The sequence below is a fragment of the Xenopus laevis genome, chromosome 1L (assembly GCF_017654675.1).
Source record: "Xenopus laevis strain J_2021 chromosome 1L, Xenopus_laevis_v10.1, whole genome shotgun sequence".
Classification (NCBI taxonomy): Eukaryota; Metazoa; Chordata; class Amphibia; order Anura; family Pipidae; genus Xenopus; species Xenopus laevis.
In genome coordinates this window covers 26,041,959-26,059,508 of record NC_054371.1, presented here as the reverse complement: position 1 = coordinate 26,059,508, position 17,550 = coordinate 26,041,959, and the positions used below count along the sequence as shown (strand labels likewise).

Sequence of the window (17,550 nt, the reverse complement as noted above, 5' to 3'; positions counted from 1 at the left end):
CTTGGTTATATCCTTTATTTAGCCAACGAGTGAGACACAACAACTGGAATGAACAAGGTACAAAACATTTGATAAACTCACAGGTATGTCATTGTAACCTTTACTATATATACTTGAGATTACCGGAATGAAGGTTTGGGGAGGGTTTTTTCATCTTTAAAAGAAATCCCAGCCATTTAATATCTAAACATTGTTTATTTAAAAAAAAAAGAAAACCAGTTAAGTTCCTTTCACGACCCCGACTAAGGCAGGCCTCAAGGTACGCTCATGAAGCTTGTATCCCACTTTGGTTACCAAGGCAACGGTGCCTGGCTCCTTTCCTGCAACGGGACTATGAAACAAGGCTTCATGTTCATAAGGGTTAAACTTGGCCCCGACTGGATTTAGCTTGAGCACCCCGTGCTTCTCAAACACTTTCTGCATCTGGACTTCAGTCATGATTAGCCCTTCGTACAGGCTCTTTAGGTGAGGATTTTCAGCCTTGATCTCCTCTTTTGGAACACTTTCTGTTGCTTTCTCCAAAATATCAGCAACCTCCAGCAGGTCTTTGCAGAAGCCCTGGATTCCTGAATAACGGATGATGCAGATTTAGCATTAGCAAGGTGATATTAATACACAAAGCACTTTTACTTTGTGTATAGTAAAGTGACTGGGAAATGATGTGGAAGCCGCACTCATAGGGTTAGTGACAATTCTGCAAACACAATGATGTTCTTTGGGGGTGACTTTTTTTCATCAGTTTGGCTGCTCTAAAATTGGAACAACCTTCCCTTTTATCTGCGTCACAAGCAGCCGGAAGTCATTTTCCCTCATCTTTATAAATAACTTGATTATGAATAATACATAAGTGACCTGGGTAATCTGATTGGCTTTCAGCCCACTTCACCCATGAAGGACACTTGCACTGGCTTATCATAATGTTTGGAAATAACTTTCACGCAATTATCTTTTAATAAACGACTTTAAAGGTGAAGGAACAGCTAAAAGTAAGTAAGCTTTATCAGAAAAGTCTATTAAAATTAGGGATGCACCGAATCCAGGATTCTGCGTTTTTCAGCAGAATTCGGATTCGGCCGAATCCTTTTGCCAGGCCTAACAAAATTTGCATATGCAAATTAGGGGCAGGGAGGGAAATCATTAAACTTTTTGTCACAAAACAAGGAAGTAAAAAATGTTTTCCCCCTTCCCACCCCTAATTTGCATATGCATATGGAAATTAGGATTCGGTTCGATATTTAGCCGAATCTTTGGCGAAGGATTCCGGGGTTCGGACGAATCAAAAAAAGTGGATTCAGTGCATCCTTAATATAAATACACCAGTAAACCCTCAAATAATGCTGCTCTGAATCCTCTGTCAAAAGAAACACATCATTTCTTTCCTTCTATTGTGTACACATGGGCTTCTGTATCAGACTTCCTGTTTTCAGCTTAAACCTCCAGGGCTTGGGCTTGAGCATGCTCAGTTTGCTCCTCCCCTCCCTCCTTGCTGTAATCTGAGCCCAGAGCCATGAGCGAGCAGGGAGAGACTCAGGCATGCTAATGCTTGTCACACCAAGCAGCTTCTATCCTAAATAAACAGGGAGAGTGTCTAGATCGGTTTACTCAGGTATGGTAAAGCATTCTGCAGAGTAAATATAGTCTTATAGCTTGCACTATTGTGGTTAATCTAATGACAATAAACTACTTCAGTAACTTTTCTTCTCCTTTAGTGGAGATATACACAGCAGATCTGAGCCCAATTTGGCCACCCACTTACTGGGTCATACAAGGACTATGCTCCTTGCCCGACTAGATTGTTAAACCAGCCTGACTGATACCTGCTCCAGAGATGGGCTGGTAAGAGGCCATCACAATCCAGAGGACAGTCAGCAGCTTTCATCACATTTTTATCACATTTAGGGTCAGGACACACGGGCAGATTCGGGGAGATTAGTCACCTCCCCCTATCTTCCCGCCGGCTATAATGAAAAATCGACGAAAAACGAAAACGAAGCGCCGCAAGTGCCATCCTGCTGGCGATTTTTCATGATAGCCGGCGGAAAGGTAGGGGAAGGCAGATAATTTACGGAGTGATAATTTGCACACTAAAAAATGAAACTGAAGGAGACACCTTAATGCCAGAATAACCGAGCATTTTTATAAATCTTTCGCTGGGTAAGATGATCAGCTGTAGGGGGATCACACATGGGACAACACTTACCTGAAAACAAGACAGATAACTCCAGTGCATTGAGCCAATCCTCATAGAAGGCATTTAATGCTGAATCTTTAACATGGCAGGAAAAGTCTCTGAGACTAATACAGTACAAAAGTGCATACTCACCATATAATTTAGCTTCGTCTACTAGTTTCTTACTCCTTTGCCTCAAGTTTTCTGTGTCTGCTAGAGCCCGCTTATATTTGTCCTAGGGATTAAGAAAAAAGATGAGGGAGTGAGAGGAGTGGGACATTACGGTTTTAAAAGGAAAAGTAAACATTAAAACATAATATGGCTAAAAATGCCATATTTTATATACTGCACCAGCTTGTCAATAGCAGCAATGATCCAGGACTTCAAACTTGTCACAGGGGGTCACCATCTTGGAAAGTGTCTGTGACACTCACATGCTCAGTGGGCTCTGAGCAGCTGTTGAGAAGCTAAGCTTAGGGCTCGTCACTAATTATCCAGCAGAAAATGAGGTTGGTCTGTAATATAAGCTGATGCTACAGGGCTGATTATTAAATTCTGATGCTAATTGCACTGGTTTCTGTGCTGCCATGTAGTAATTATCGGTATTAATTACTAATCAGCCTTATATTGTGACATTTCTATTCTATGTGTACTGTATATTGTGAGTGGGTCCCTAAGCTCAGTAAGTGACAGCAGCACAGAGCATGTGCAGTGAATCAGCAGAGAAGAAGATGGGGAGCTACTGGGGCATCTTTGGAGACAAATCTTTACTGCTAAAGGGCTGTGGTTTCCTTGGGCTGGTACAGAAGCACAAACGCCCTTTCTGCTTTACCTTAAAACTGGTTCAGAATCCAGTGCTCAGATAGATGATGCTCTTTTAGGAAAAAATTATTCTGCCAAGTCAATTCATTACTCACTGTGAGGTCTTTGATCTGCTCTTCTAGTTTGGCCTTTTCTGCTGCAGCCTGATCAGGACTTTCTTCTGCCTGATTCTTACTCTTATCCTCATTCTCTCCAGGATGGTTTTGCTCTTTTGTTGCTGTGCACATGAGTCGCGGACATGTTCTAAGGGGGCAGCATTAAGTAATCACGTAAAAAAACTTATAATAAACTTATTTTAAACGTATTCTTTTGCACAGGACATCCTCAGCCAACCCCACCATTACTGAACAATATCTCTTATGCTTCTCTAGAAAGTTAACAACTCCACTAATATGGGTTTGATTTGATGATTTCATATAGCTTTGTTGCCTTAAAGGAAAACTATAGCCCCAAAATGAATACTTAAGCAACAGATAGTTTATATCAAATTAAGTGTCACATTAAAGAATCTTACCAAACTGGAATATATATTTAAGTAAATCTTGCCCTTTTACATCTCTTGCCTTGATCCCCCATTTTGTGATGGTCTGTGTGCTGCCTCAGAGATCACCTGACCAGAAATACTGCAGCTCTAACTGTAACAGGAAGAAGTGAGGAAGCAAAAGACAGAACTCTGTCTGTTAATTGGCTCATGTGACCTAACAAGTATGGTTTGTTTGGTATGTTTGTGTGCACTGTGAATCCTATGATCCCAGGGGGCGGCCCTTATTTTTTAAAATGGCAGTTTTCTATTTATGATTACCCAATGGCACATACTACTAGAAAAGTATATTATTATGAAAATGGTTTATTTACATGAAGCAGGGTTTTACATATGAGCTGTTTTATGCAATATCTTTTTATAGAGACCTACGTTGTTTGGGGGAATAGTTTTCATTTAAAATCACCTTTCTGTAAACATTTATGGCAGAACATTCTGCTCTATAAACCAAATCCTAAATGTAATACACATCCTGTAGCTAAATATTTTTACAGACATCTCCCTTAAAAAATGCAGAGTATTGTATGAGTGCACAGTTCTGTTATTTGATCTCATTACCAGCTTTGACACTTCATTGCACACTGCCATCTAGTGGTCAGAATAGTATGAGTGCTGCAGCAAGTAACTTCAACTTCATTATCAATGTCATCATTTGTTAATATAGCACCAGCCAGTTACACAGCGTTTTATTTAATTTGCAACCTAGTTCGTAATGTCATTCGTAACGCCACTGGTAACGCAATTGGTAACTTCATTTGTAGCATCAATTGCAGCTTCATTGGTAACGACATTCGTAACGTCATTCATAGCTTTATTCGTAATGTCAATAGCAACGTCATTCGTAGCTTCGTTCATAGCATCATTCGTAGCGTCATTGGTAACGTCATTGGTAACGTCATTCATAACCTCATTTGTAAAGTCAAACGCAACGCCATTCATAATGTCATTCATAGCTTCATTCGTAACTTCAATCGCCACGTCATTCGTAGCGTCATTGGTAACGCAATTGGTAGCTTCTTCGGAACGTCATTCGTAGCTTTATTTGTAACGTCAATCGCAATGTTATTCGTAATGTCTTTGTAGATTCATTCATAGTGTCAATTGCAACGCCATTCGTAGCTTCATTCGAAACGTCATTAGTAGCTTCATTAGTAACTTCAATCGCAAAGCTATTCGTAATGTCTTTGTAGATTCATTAGTAGTGCCAATCACAACGCCATTCGTAGCTTCTTCGGAACGTCATTCGTAAGGTCATTCGTAGCTTCATTTGTAACGTCAATCGCAAAGTCTTTGTAGATTCATTCATAGTGTCAATCGCAACGCCATTCGTAGCTTCATTCGAAACGTCATTCGTAGCTTCATTCGTAACGTCAATCGCAAAGCTATTCGTAATGTCTTTGTAGATTCATAGTGTCAATTGCAACGCCATTCGTAGCTTCATTCGTAACGTAATTCGCAAAGCCATTCGTAATGTCTTTGTAGATTCATTTGTAGTGTCAATTGCAACGCCATTTGTAGCTTCATTCGAAACGTCATTTGTAGCTTCATTCATAACGACAATCGCAAAGCTATTCGTAATGTCTTTGTAGATTCATTCGTAGTGCCAATCACAACGCCATTTGTAGCTTCTTCGTAAGGTCATTCGTAGCTTCATTTGTAACGTCAATCACAAAGCCATTCGTAATGTCTTTGTAGATTCATACGTAGTGTCAATCGCAACGCCATTCGTAGTTTCAATCGAAACGTCATTCGTAGCTTCATTCGTAACGTCAATCGCAAAGCCATTCGTAATGTCTTTGTAGATTCATTCGTAGTGTCAATCGCAACGCCAATCGTAACGTCATTTGTAGCTTTATTCGTAACAAACAGGAGTCTTACAGCCATTTATCAAAATAAAAATAGGATCACCTTGCATGAAAATATGCAGACACTTTAGGCAGGGAACAAAACTAAGTAAAAGTTTTACATAAATAACATACAAACTATATATCAAAGTCAGTTTTGAAATTGAATATTCTTACCATTGGTCACTTATAAATAAAAAAACAATACTGGCTTGCGCAGACCGAACCATTACATGATGCAACAGTGGGCAATCATTTACTGTCTGGCAGACACCATGTACTTCCAAGGGCATTGAAATCACATGGTATCCTAAACACAGTGTAAAGCTTTGCAAAGTCATTTAAGACCAGTGCTTAGAAGAATTTAGCACATATAAAGCTCACATAGCACATGCCCTGGACATGTAATTAGCTGTACAATTAGCAGTGGTACATCTCTGCAGACCTCCTGCTGTTCTATGGTATATTTTGGGTTACATAAACTCCCCAGATACTGTTTGTGCGCAGGTCCTACTACGGCAACATTTTGCAGGTTAGGGTCGGATACAGGTTTCGTTTTTTCCTGACCCGCACATTACTACCACCTGTCCCTGAGCAATGGCCCAGACTTGAGCTCATTTATCAATACTGGGCAAATTAGAAGCTGGGCAGTAACCCATAGCAACCATAATGTTCATATTGGCATTCAAAAATAGCCCCTGACATATCAAGTACAGGTATGGGATCTGTTATCAGGAAACCTGTTGTGCAGAAAGCTCCATATTTCGGACTTGCTGTCTTCCATAGACTCAAATAATATCCAAATAATTCAAACTTTTTAAAATTATTACCCTTTTCTCTGTAATAATAAAACAGTACCTTGTACTTGATCCCATCAATTAATCCTTATTGAAAGCAAAAGCAGCCTTCCAGTTTTATTTACTGTTTAAAGGAGACATATAGGCTAAATGAAAAAAAAAACAACTAATTTTGTAGGCAATTATAAGTAATATATGGCGTTGCTTTTTACATAGTGCTAAAAATTAATTATCTTTAAAAATAGCCCCTTTATTGGAGCTCCCTATAGATGTTCACTGGTCCCTATCTGTGTTTTAAATGAGGGGTGGGCATGGGTGCACAGTCTGGGAATTCAGGGAGCAGGAAGTGGAAGAGAAGGGAGGGATTATTAGGAAGAGAAGGGAGGGATTATTAGGGATTTTTGAGAAATATTCAATAAATCAGCCTGAAACAATACTTTTTAAGTACAATTCTTCTATATCTAAATGAGTATAACGCACTTTTACGCAAAATGTCTCCTTTAAATGATTTTTTAGTAAGATTTAGTTATAAAGATCTAAATTACGAAAAGATCAGTTACCTGCAAAACACCAGGTCCTGAGCAGTCTGGATAACAGGTCCCCTACCTGAACACAGAGGCCGTAACAGACCTCACAGGCCCGATATATAGTGACTGTCTATGGAAACTTATAGCAGCCCCTCTGGCATTTGCCAGAAGCCAATGAGAATTGTCAGTCTGGCAACCAATCAGAGATGAGCCATCTTTCATCCAGCTGCAGGTACAACAGTGAAAGCAAGCATTTGATTGGTTGCCGTGGGTTAAGGCCCAGGTGCACATTTGCCCAGAGTTGCTAAATGATCCTCACTTAAGTGTTTCCCATGTGATACATGTACATCATTTCTGATTAACTTCACCTTCTTCCAGGAGTCACTATTTGCAAATATTCCCCCACTTACTCTCCCACAGGGCTTCCCTGTTCTATTTACATGATTTATGCCTTTAATGGTACAATTAAAAGAGAGTTACTGTTGCAGCCAAAAATAACAACAATATTTACATTTCCTAGAGCCCAACCAGGGAACCTCTAATTGTGGGATCAAATTCAGTCCTACAGCAGCAGAAGAACCACAAGTCGGAGTTCAAATGAGTGAAAAATAAACGACATGACAAACAATCCACTAAATTCTAATTCTCCTTACCGGACCGGTGTCTGTGCCGACCGCAGTACTGCGCCAAAGCTCTGCCTGAAGAACCTTAGTCCGCTCGCTGCCATGTCTCCTGTCTCTCACACACACACTGCACGCAGAGGGCAAGCAGCGGCGCAGCCTAAAACCGCTACCGGTTTTGCAACCAATCAGGAGACGGCCTGCCGAATGGCGCATGCGCATAAGTTGTTGCAGTCGCGTTTGCCATTCTAGTCATTATAGGTTGAGGCGAAGTTGAAATGTCATTGAGGTGAATTGCTTCACCCGGTTATGCTTTTTTTTTTTAACTCTTCACTCAACTTTATCGACAATTTAGCAAAAACATGCTTGTCTTTATGTCTGTCTAACTAGTTTGTGTGTAGGATTGCCAAGGTACGGATTTGGGCTACTTTTTGGGCATTTGGCTAGTTTATACTTAGGAAACCAACCAAAGTTTTTTTGCCCTGATGTGCCAAGCCTGCGTCTCCCAATGCGTGTTGGGTAATGTTGTTTTTGCCGACTGCTGAGTTTAATGTAAGACTACAGTACCCAGCATGCAATGGGACTGACTTGTGTAGAAGTCCCAGTGACTTTCATCAATTTCAGACAATTTTTGAGAGAAAAATCTGCTGGCCGCCAAAAAACCTAGAGGTTGACCTGTTTTACCAATATTTATTGAAATGATATATGTATTAGGGCCTTATGGGGCCTATGCCTCCTGGGCCCCACTCTCTAGTTACTAGGCCGGTATTTTTTTGTTGTATTAATTCTGCTTGCAAATATTTTCGCTAACAATTTGTAGGGCTACAAATGTATAGATTAATACTTTTTTTTTTCAATTCTCATCTTTCTATTCAGGTCTTCTCCTATTCATATTCCAGTCTTTCATTCAAATCAATACATGGTTGCTAGGGTAATTTGGACTAGCATGGAAATCACAGTGAACTGGAGATCATTTCAGGTATTATTATTATGAACATGTATTTATATAGCACCACATATTGCATAGCCTGAGTGCCTTTCCAGCTGTGACCCCTAGACTATGGTGGGTTTTGTCTATGGAACACTAGACCCTTGCTATTTCTCCTTGGCTAACCACAGGCCTGCTCTTGCTCACTAGCCTTGACTATATTACACCCCTGGGTCACTGGGTGTAGTATAATAGGTTGCTTGTTTGTCACTAGTTTGTTCTCCCCATGCCCCCAGCTTCAGTAAGGGTTGATTATCTTAGAAACTGGACTCTTGTCCTGAGGCCTACCTCCAACTCAAACTCTCTGGCAGAGCCTCCTTCTACTGTGATGGAGTCCAGAAAGAGACTTTGGATATGGTCCCATCACCTATTATACACTAGGGCACCAGAGCAAAGTTTCTGAACTATCCCATACCTCCCAACTGTCCTGTTTTTCATGGGGCAGTAGCGATTTTGACCACTCAATCTGCAGTCCCGGATTGTTACGGAAATGCCCCTGCTTTCTCTTTGATCTCCTGCACTGAACAGCCAGAAAAAGATACAAAGTTTCTAAAACTTAATTGGCTTTTGGCAGAGAGCCCAGAATACGTAGCAGGTGCATTTTTACAACAATTTAAGATAAGCAAAGAACCATTTGTAACAATTTAAGATAAGCAGCTTTCTTTGGGAAACTGTGACTTGCAGGGCAATTCACCTTCATTAGCAAAACTGTATTAATACATAAAAACCACAGAAATGTGTTGAAACTTTCATACCCTTTTTGTAAAATGCACATGGTAATTAGGAGGAGTGATCATAAAAACGGGCATGGTCAAAACATTTTGCCACATTCCGTGCGCCAATTTTTTTTTTTGTCCCTTTTCTATTTCCGAAATGTTGGGAGGTATGCAATCACTGGGCCAATGCAAATACCTCTCACCAATAGGCCATAGGTTACTGAGAAGGACCTCCTGAGAATTCAACTACAGAAACAATGCATGCTTTGTGATTTGCCTTCTTGTCAGGTCTATTAATCACAGAACATGCAAAAGTGAAAAGTTGTGCTCACCACTAAATGATTTTAAATCAATAAGTTCATTCTTGAAGGGTCAGGTGAAAGTGAGTGTAGGACTGGCCAGATATGGGATGACTTTGACGTAGTTGGCCACCTTAAATATATTGCAATATATGGACAACCAATCCCTGTGTTGTTTAAAAGGGAGGGCATTTTTTAGTAGTTTAATGCAGAACATTTTTAATATCATTGATATATTGATAATGGCCAAGAGGACCTCTTGTATTTGCACAGAAGATATTGATATTGTGAAAATGCCATGGCTGGAGGAGAGCTAACTACCAATACTCTCCTTCAGTGCTGTGCATAGTCAGGACAAGCATTAGTGAGAAAGTGAAAAGAAACAAACAGATAATGCTTGATTTTGTGTGGAATTCCCTTTTAAATTGTATCTATAGGGAGAATGTAAAAGATTAAATGTTATAGTCTACACATATACTCTGTGTATGCAATAAATGCACCTTTTAGTAACATACAGTAGTAACATAGTAACATAGTAAGTAAGGTTGAAAAAAGACACACGTCCATCAAGTTCAACTTTTTTTTTTTATATCTGCCTAACTGCCAGTTACATAGTTACATAGTTACATAGTTACATAGTTAAATTGGGTTGAAAAAAGACAAAGTCCATCAAGTTCAACCCCTCCAAATGAAAACCCAGCATCCATACACACACCCCTCCCTACTTTTAATTAAAATTCTATATACCCATACCTATATTAACTATAGAGTTTAGTATCACAATAGCCTTTAATATTATGTCTGTCCAAAAAATCATCCAAGCCATTCTTAAAGGCATTAACTGAATCAGCCATCACAACATCACCCGGCAGTGCATTCCACAACCTCACTGTCCTGACTGTGAAGAACCACCTACGTTGCTTCAAATGAAAGTTCTTTTCTTCTAGTCTAAAGGGGTGGCCTCTGGTACGGTGATCCACTTTATGGGTAAAAAGGTCCCCTGCCATTTGTCTATAATGTCCTCTAATGTACTTGTAAAGTGTAATCATGTCCCCTCGCAAGCGCCTTTTTTCCAGAGAAAACAACCCCAACCTTGACAGTCTACCCTCATAATTTAAGTCTTCCGTCCCTCTAACCAATTTAGTTGCACGTCTCTGCACTCTCTCCAGCTCATTTATATCCCTCTTAAGGACTGGAGTCCAAAACTGAACTGCATACTCCAGATGAGGCCTTACCAGGGACCTATAAAGAGGCATAATTATGTTTTCATCCCTTGAGTTAATGCCCTTTTTTATGCAAGACAGAACTTTATTTGCTTTAGTAGCCACAGAATGACACTGCCCAGAATTAGACAACGTGTTATCTACAAAGACCCCTAGATCCTTTTCATTTAAGGAAACTCCCAACACACTGCCATTTAGTGTATAACTTACATTTATATTATTTTTGCCAAAGTGCATAACCTTGCATTTATCAACATTGAACCTCATTTTCCAGTTTGCTGCCCAGTTTTCCAGTTTAGACAAATCACTTTGCAAAGTGGCAGCATCCTGCATGGAACCTATAGTTCTGCACAATTTAGTATCATCTGCAAAAATAGAAACAGTACTTTCAATGCCCACCTCCAGGTCATTAATAAACAAGTTGAAAAGCAAGGGACCTAGTACAGAGCCCTGCGGTACTCCACTAACAACACTGGTCCAATTAGAAAATGTTCCATTTACCACCACTCTTTGTAGTCTATCTTTTAGCCAGTTCGCTATCCAGGTACAAATACTATGTTCCAGGCCAACATTCCTTAATTTAACCAGTAACCTTTTGTGTGGCACTGTATCAAATGCTTTAGCAAAGTCTAAGTAAATCACATCCACTGCCATCCCAGAATCGAGGTCTCTACTTACATTCTCGTAAAAAGAAATTAAGTTAGTCTGGCAAGATCTATTACGCATAAAACCATGCTGGCACGGGATCCAGAGGAAGGCAAAAAACCCATCTCAAGCCTCTCCAATTTGCCTCAGAGGGTAAAAAATTCCTTCCTGACTCCAAAATGGCAATCAGACTAGTCCCTGGATCAACTTGTACTATGAGCTATCTCCCATAACCCTGTATTCCCTCACTTGCTAAACACCATTCAACCCCTTCTTAAAGCTATCTAATGTATCAGCCTGTACCACTGATTCAGGGAGACAATTCCACATCTTCACAGCTCTCACTGTAAAAAACCCCTTCTGAATATTTAGGCGGAACCTCTTTTCTTCTAATCAGAATGGGTGACCTCGTGTCAGCTGGAAAGACCCACTGTAGCACTTTAAAAATTTGCAATTCAAATTCAAGAATATTACATTGTGAAATACAAATGTTTGTCCTTGTTTATCCAAGGTTTCTATCCATTTAGGACTGTGTATTTTATTTTCCCATACATGCTCTTAAAGGAGTAGGAAAGGCGTTGGGGTTGCCAAATATTAGGCACCTCCAAGTGATTGTATTGACTTACCAGAAACCCCAGGGCCGGTGCTCCTAGCAGCAGAAAACTGCACCGGCCCGGGGTTATTCCAGTGAGCACCACGGAGTGCTCCTCTTCCGGCTTCTTCTTTCTTCACGCGGCTGCACATTTTGCAATAGAGTGAAAAGCTGAAATTTAACTAAAAAGTCAGCTTTTTCATTCTATTGCACATGCGTCTGCCCCGGGAAATTTGAAGACAGAAGAAGACTGAAGAGGATCACTCCATGGTGCTCACTGGTATAACCCTGGCGGTGCAGTTTTCTGCTGATAGGAGCACTGGCTCGGGGTTTCAGGTAAGTAAATACAATCACTTGGGGGTGCCTAACATTTGACACCCCCAAGTGCTAAACGACTTTCCTTCTCCTTTAATTGTATTTGGATTTCATGGTTTGGCCACTAGATGGTACTAAGATATAAGGTGAAATTCATTATGTTACATATAATAAATGTAAACTTCATTTGAAGTGTACATTTTACTATGTTTTTTGATTTCCTTGTATTTCATCATTGCATAGTTGATCTATGCAACGTGTATATTTTTCAAAGAATAGTATTGGGATCCTGCATTAACATTTGCTAAAAATCAGACCTGAAAAATGTGATTGTTATTAGGAAGTTAGACTAAAAAAACATTGATTTATTCACACACATGTGCTATTTTTTGACCACGCCCATTTTTGGCCACACCCCTAATTACCATGTTCATTGTACAAAATTTCGTTGGTTATAAGAGTTTGAACATATTTCTGTGTTTTTTTTCAATTATTACAGTTTTGCTAATGAAGGTGAATTTCCCTTTAAACTGTGAGTCTAACTTTTCCCAAGGGACCTGTTATCTAATCTTATATTGTTACAATTACTTATTTGCTTATCTAGATACATTTGAATTGTTAAAAAAATTATCTTTTCTTCTGTTGTGGCTGTTCTGTGCTCTCTGCCAAAAGCCAATTAAGTTAGAAACTTGGTTTCTTTTTCTGGCTGTTCAGTGCAGAGAAAAATGGGACTTTCCAGTACAAACGAGGGACTGCAGGTTGAGCTGTCAAAAGAGGGACTGTCCTCTAAAAACGGGACAGTTGGTAGGTATGATTATTTTTAACTTTAACTAATAAAACAGTTTTATACTTTATTTTTTTGGCCCTGTGGATTCCGTTGAGTGCTCGATAGCCCTGTTTTTCTTTTTGCATATACTGCTATATATAGAGAGAACAATTTTGTCAGGATTAACTCATTAGGAATGTTCTGTGCTTATAATCCTCCCCATCTCTTAAAGGGGACCCGTCACCCAAAAAAATTATTCAAAATCCTATTTTTTCAGATTAGTCAAGGAAAATGAACTTTAATTACGCTATATAAATTATTTGAATCTTGTTTCCTTCAGTCTGGGATTTCAAAATTATAGCAAGCAGGCAGCAGCCATTTTGTGGACACTGTTATTAAGACAAGCCTTGCATCATCTCAGAATTTTGTTTGTGCACCAGAATGGGGGACCTGATGTCCATCTCCATGCCCTGGCCACACAGTTATATGGTAAAGAGAACAGGGGGAATGTGGGGAGAGCAGTGACCTCTAGGAAGTGCTGAATTGAAAGTGAAAGTGATTGTCTGCCCCGCCTCTATGCCACGGGCATAGAGGAGGGGCAGACAATATTTGATTGACAGCTGAGATTTTTAAATGAGCTTACAACAGCTATGAATGCTTAAATAAAAAATAGAAATTGGATTCTTAATTTGAAAAGGACTTTTATAATACAGATTTTTGTGTCTGGGTGACAGGTCCACTTTAACTTGGGAGACCAGCAGTGTTGGACTGGGCCGGCGGGACACCGGGACAAACCTGGCGAGCCCCTGCATTCTTGAGCCCCCATCCACTCCCCGGATCCAGGCCTGCTCCTGTGCATGCACCATCCCCTCTCCCTGCTTTCTCGGATCCAGGCTAGCTCCTGCTCCCACACCATCTCCTCTCCCCACACGGGCCATCCACTCTCCCTGATCATAGGCGGAAAGGGAGGTAAAAACATATGGGGACATGTGGAGGGGTTAGGAGCTAGGTCCTTGATAGGTGCACCGGTGGGCCCTGGACATCCCAGTCCGACGATGGACACCAGAGAGACCTGAAACACTGCTGGCAACTGAAGTATCTGCTTGTGAGCCAATAAAGGCATTTTAACTGTATTTTGGAGAAAAAAGCATAGACGAGATAGACTGTAGGTTCAGATATCCAAATTAGCTCTAAACCTGGATTTATTTAACCCCTTTCTCCTGAAATAAACTCTGCGATCTTCATTCCTGACTGCTCCTATTTCATCATACTCTCCTTCTGTTTTAATGAGCGAAGGCCATACATCGTCACATTTGCTTACATTATCTGACTGTGAGTGAGCAGTTTACTTTAAGTAAATATCATCTTTACCATGTCAGGAAATTTTTACCCCCATTTCAATAAGCTTGATTGCATCCTATTGTAGCTTTCTCACAATTCACCTTACACTGAAATAGATGGATCTGTTAAACAGCTGCCCAAGATGGCCTATTCCTTTTTATTCTCTCTCCAAGTGTGCACCAGAAACCGGAGCTTGATTCATGTTGCTATCAGGTAAATGGAAACCACATGTGATAGAAGACAACATTAAAGGCTGGAATACTGCATGTAATCTAGAAGCTCCTAGTCCAAACACGTATCTCAGTATGTCCTTGGAAAAACATTGGATTCATCTGATGCTGCCAATAGTTCTCATAAGGAAAAAATTATGTAGATGTATCCGATATAAAGATTGTATTTATACTGACTTAATACTTACTGTTTACCTTTAATCAAGGCTATTTTTGGATAAGCTTTCTCTTTAGGGAAGTTATAGAGTGATCCTTATTGATAAAAGGATACACTGTATGGGGCACATAACTATGCGAGTATATGTAACTATAAATTATGTATCTTTAATTCATTTGTTCATTGATTACCTTATACAGGGGATCCCCTAACCTCTTTATGAGCCAAATTTAAACGTGAAAAAAGTTGGGGAGCAATGCCATGAAAAAAAGTTCTTTTGAGGAGAAAATACGTGCTGTGATTGGCTATTAATAGCCCCTATGCGCACTGGCAGCCTACAGGAGGTTCTGTTTGGCAGTACACCTGGCTTTTATACAACCAAAACTTGCCTTCAAGCCAGGAATTCAAAAATAATCACCTGCTTTGAGGCCACTGGGAGCAACATCTATTGGGTTGGTGAGCACAGTGTTGGACTGGGATGCCAGGGGCCCACCAGAAAACCTTAGACTGTGGGCCCACTCTCCAAACTATTTCTCCTCTTTCTCTACTTGCTCAACCTCTTTATTCTCCAAGTCTCTTTTCTATCTTTTCTATAATCTATTATTTATCTATTTAGCCTTTTATGTTTCCATACAGAAATAGGGAATGACCATCAAATAGGCCAAATGGTTAGAAGCAAGAGGCCTACTGACCTCTGGGCCCACCGGGAGTTTTCCTGGTATCCCTGTGGGCCAGTCCGACACTGGGTGAGCAACATGTTGCTTGCAAACCACTGGTTGGGGATCATTGCCTTATACCAAGAGTGGGCCTTGCTTACTATCGTGCTAAACAATAAAATACTTATTTGTCCATCTTTTGACTGAAGCAGTAGGAAAGCTTGCCCAACCCTGCCCACACCCTTTTGGTTTGGCCAATGTGTCCCTAGAACAAGACTATAATGTAAACTAAAACAGTTCTGCTCCTGTACATGAATCCATGCAGTTAAACTCACCGAAAATCCCCCACCATCCAATACTTTTTTTAAAGATTTTATTTAAGTATTTTCAAAATCATAAACAAGGAGTAAAGAGTCTCAAGGGCCTCAATATAGAAGGTTGTCAGTGTACATTTGTTGCATTGTTATCCATGTGCTCCAAACTGCATCAAACTTGTTTGGGAATCCTCTGGTTATATAAGGTAGTATCTGACTAGTCACAGACACATTCAGAAATATTAGTCACTGGAGGGCACACTAATGTACCAATAGTATAAAATAGTTTAACGTGATTTAACTGATTACAGGTGCAATGAGCCCATATAAGGCAAACATACTAGGTACAATCTAAATAGAGAGGGCTTGCACACTGAATAAACAGACCAGGTGGTATTGGAAAAAAATGTATTTACATGATTATAAGCAATCACAGAAAAGTATCAATTTAGTCATATATACATGATATGACAAAACTTCCACAAAGTATACACTACATGAATGCATACCACTCAAATTAAGTCCAATACAGATAATCAGCACAAAGGAAGTGGATACCCTTGCCACAGAATGAGAATTACCCCGACGTTTCGGCTGTTAGCCTTTCTCAAGGGAAATTCCCTTTGAGAAAAGAACAGCCTTAGGACTAAAAACATCTGCATGTGTATGGGGCAAGTTTTAAAATCCCATTGGGCAACCTCATCAAACTCATGGATCTAACCATGTCAACCACATTACTTGCTGATGGACAAAATCAAGGTCAATGGACACGCCAGATGCTGCAAGTGGAAATGTGCCATAGTCCATGGTAATTATAGTCAACCTTTTTTTACCCGTAAGCCACATTCAGTTGTAAAAAGAGTTGGGGAGCAACTAAAGTATAAAAAATGTTCCAGGGGGTGCCAATTATTTGGTAGTGCCTATGTGCTATGGCAGTCTACAGGAGGCTCTGTTTGGCAGTACATCTGGTTTTATATAACCAAAATTCTTCAAGCATTCTCAATACCGACATTAGGGGAACTCTTATGAAATGACATTGATCTAGATTGAGAAATGGAAACGTCAATTTCAGGCTTTTATTGTATGTGCTTCTGATATAGGATCTGCAAGAACTAAATGTTTTTAGTTTAAATCAGATTGCTATGGGGCTGGAGGTATAAAAAACGATGTTTCAACGGGGACCATGCCCCTTCCTATACCCCTGCCACTCTATTTGACTTTATTTGACTGATTTTAGTGGGACTACAAGCCTTTACTTGTGATAATGCCTTCCTTCGTGGGTTTCTCACTTCTGCACTAACACGGCTCCTCTCACTGGAGTTCACAACACAATAGGGATCAAAGTCTTACATTTGGCGATGCAGCTCCTGGACTTAAAGGGGACCTGTCACCCAAAAAAAATTATTAAAAATCTTATTTTATCACATTAGTCAAGCAAAACGAACTTAAATTACACTAAATAAATTATTTGAATCTTGTTTTCTTCAGTCTGGGAATTCAAAATGATAGCAAACAGGCAGCAGCCATTTTATGGACACTGTTATTAAGACAAGCCTTGTATCATCTCAGAATCTTGTTTGTGCACCAGAATGGGGGACCTGATGTCCATTCCCATGTCCTGGCTACACAATTAAATGGTAAAGAGAACGAGGGAATGTGTGGAGAGCAGTGACATCTAGGAAGTGCTGAATGGAAAGTGAAAGTAATTGTCTGCCCCGCCTCTATGCCCAGGGCATAGAGGAGGGGCAGACAATATTTGATTGACAGCTGAGGTGTTTAAATGAGTTTACAACAGCTATGAATGCTTTAATAAAAAATAGAAATTGGATTTCATGTTTAATTTGAAAAGGACTTTTATTATACAGATTTTTGTGTCTGGGTGACAGGTCCACTTTAAGTCTTAAAGGCTGCCCAGTCCTGCAGGGCCCAGCTTGAGTTCCTTTCTCTCTTTGTCCCATGCATCACTTATGCCTCTATGTAGCGAATA

At 40.0% G+C, this 17,550-nt stretch overlaps 1 protein-coding gene and 1 long non-coding RNA gene across 4 annotated transcripts; one reads left to right on the top strand and one right to left on the bottom strand.

Moving 5' to 3' along the window:
* On the bottom strand, window positions 1–7,502 carry grpel1.L (GrpE-like 1, mitochondrial L homeolog). Its single transcript, NM_001096018.1, is given in 4 exon segments — window positions 1–566; window positions 2,324–2,405; window positions 3,088–3,235; window positions 7,355–7,502. Coding segments are annotated over 4 exon segments (651 nt in total). The 5' UTR covers window positions 7,429–7,502; the 3' UTR covers window positions 1–219.
* Window positions 7,503–7,523: 21 nt separating this feature from the next.
* Window positions 7,524–14,109, top strand: LOC108698020. 3 transcript variants are annotated; one of them, XR_005966508.1, is made up of 3 exons: window positions 7,524–7,610; window positions 8,198–8,300; window positions 13,600–14,109. It is a non-coding gene; the product is annotated as an uncharacterized LOC108698020 (long non-coding RNA). The 3 variants fall into 3 exon arrangements; XR_001932538.2 differs by lacking the exon at window positions 7,524–7,610 and adding an exon at window positions 7,611–7,732; XR_001932537.2 differs by lacking the exon at window positions 7,524–7,610 and adding an exon at window positions 7,849–7,990.
* The last annotated feature ends 3,441 nt before the right edge of the window (window positions 14,110–17,550 follow it).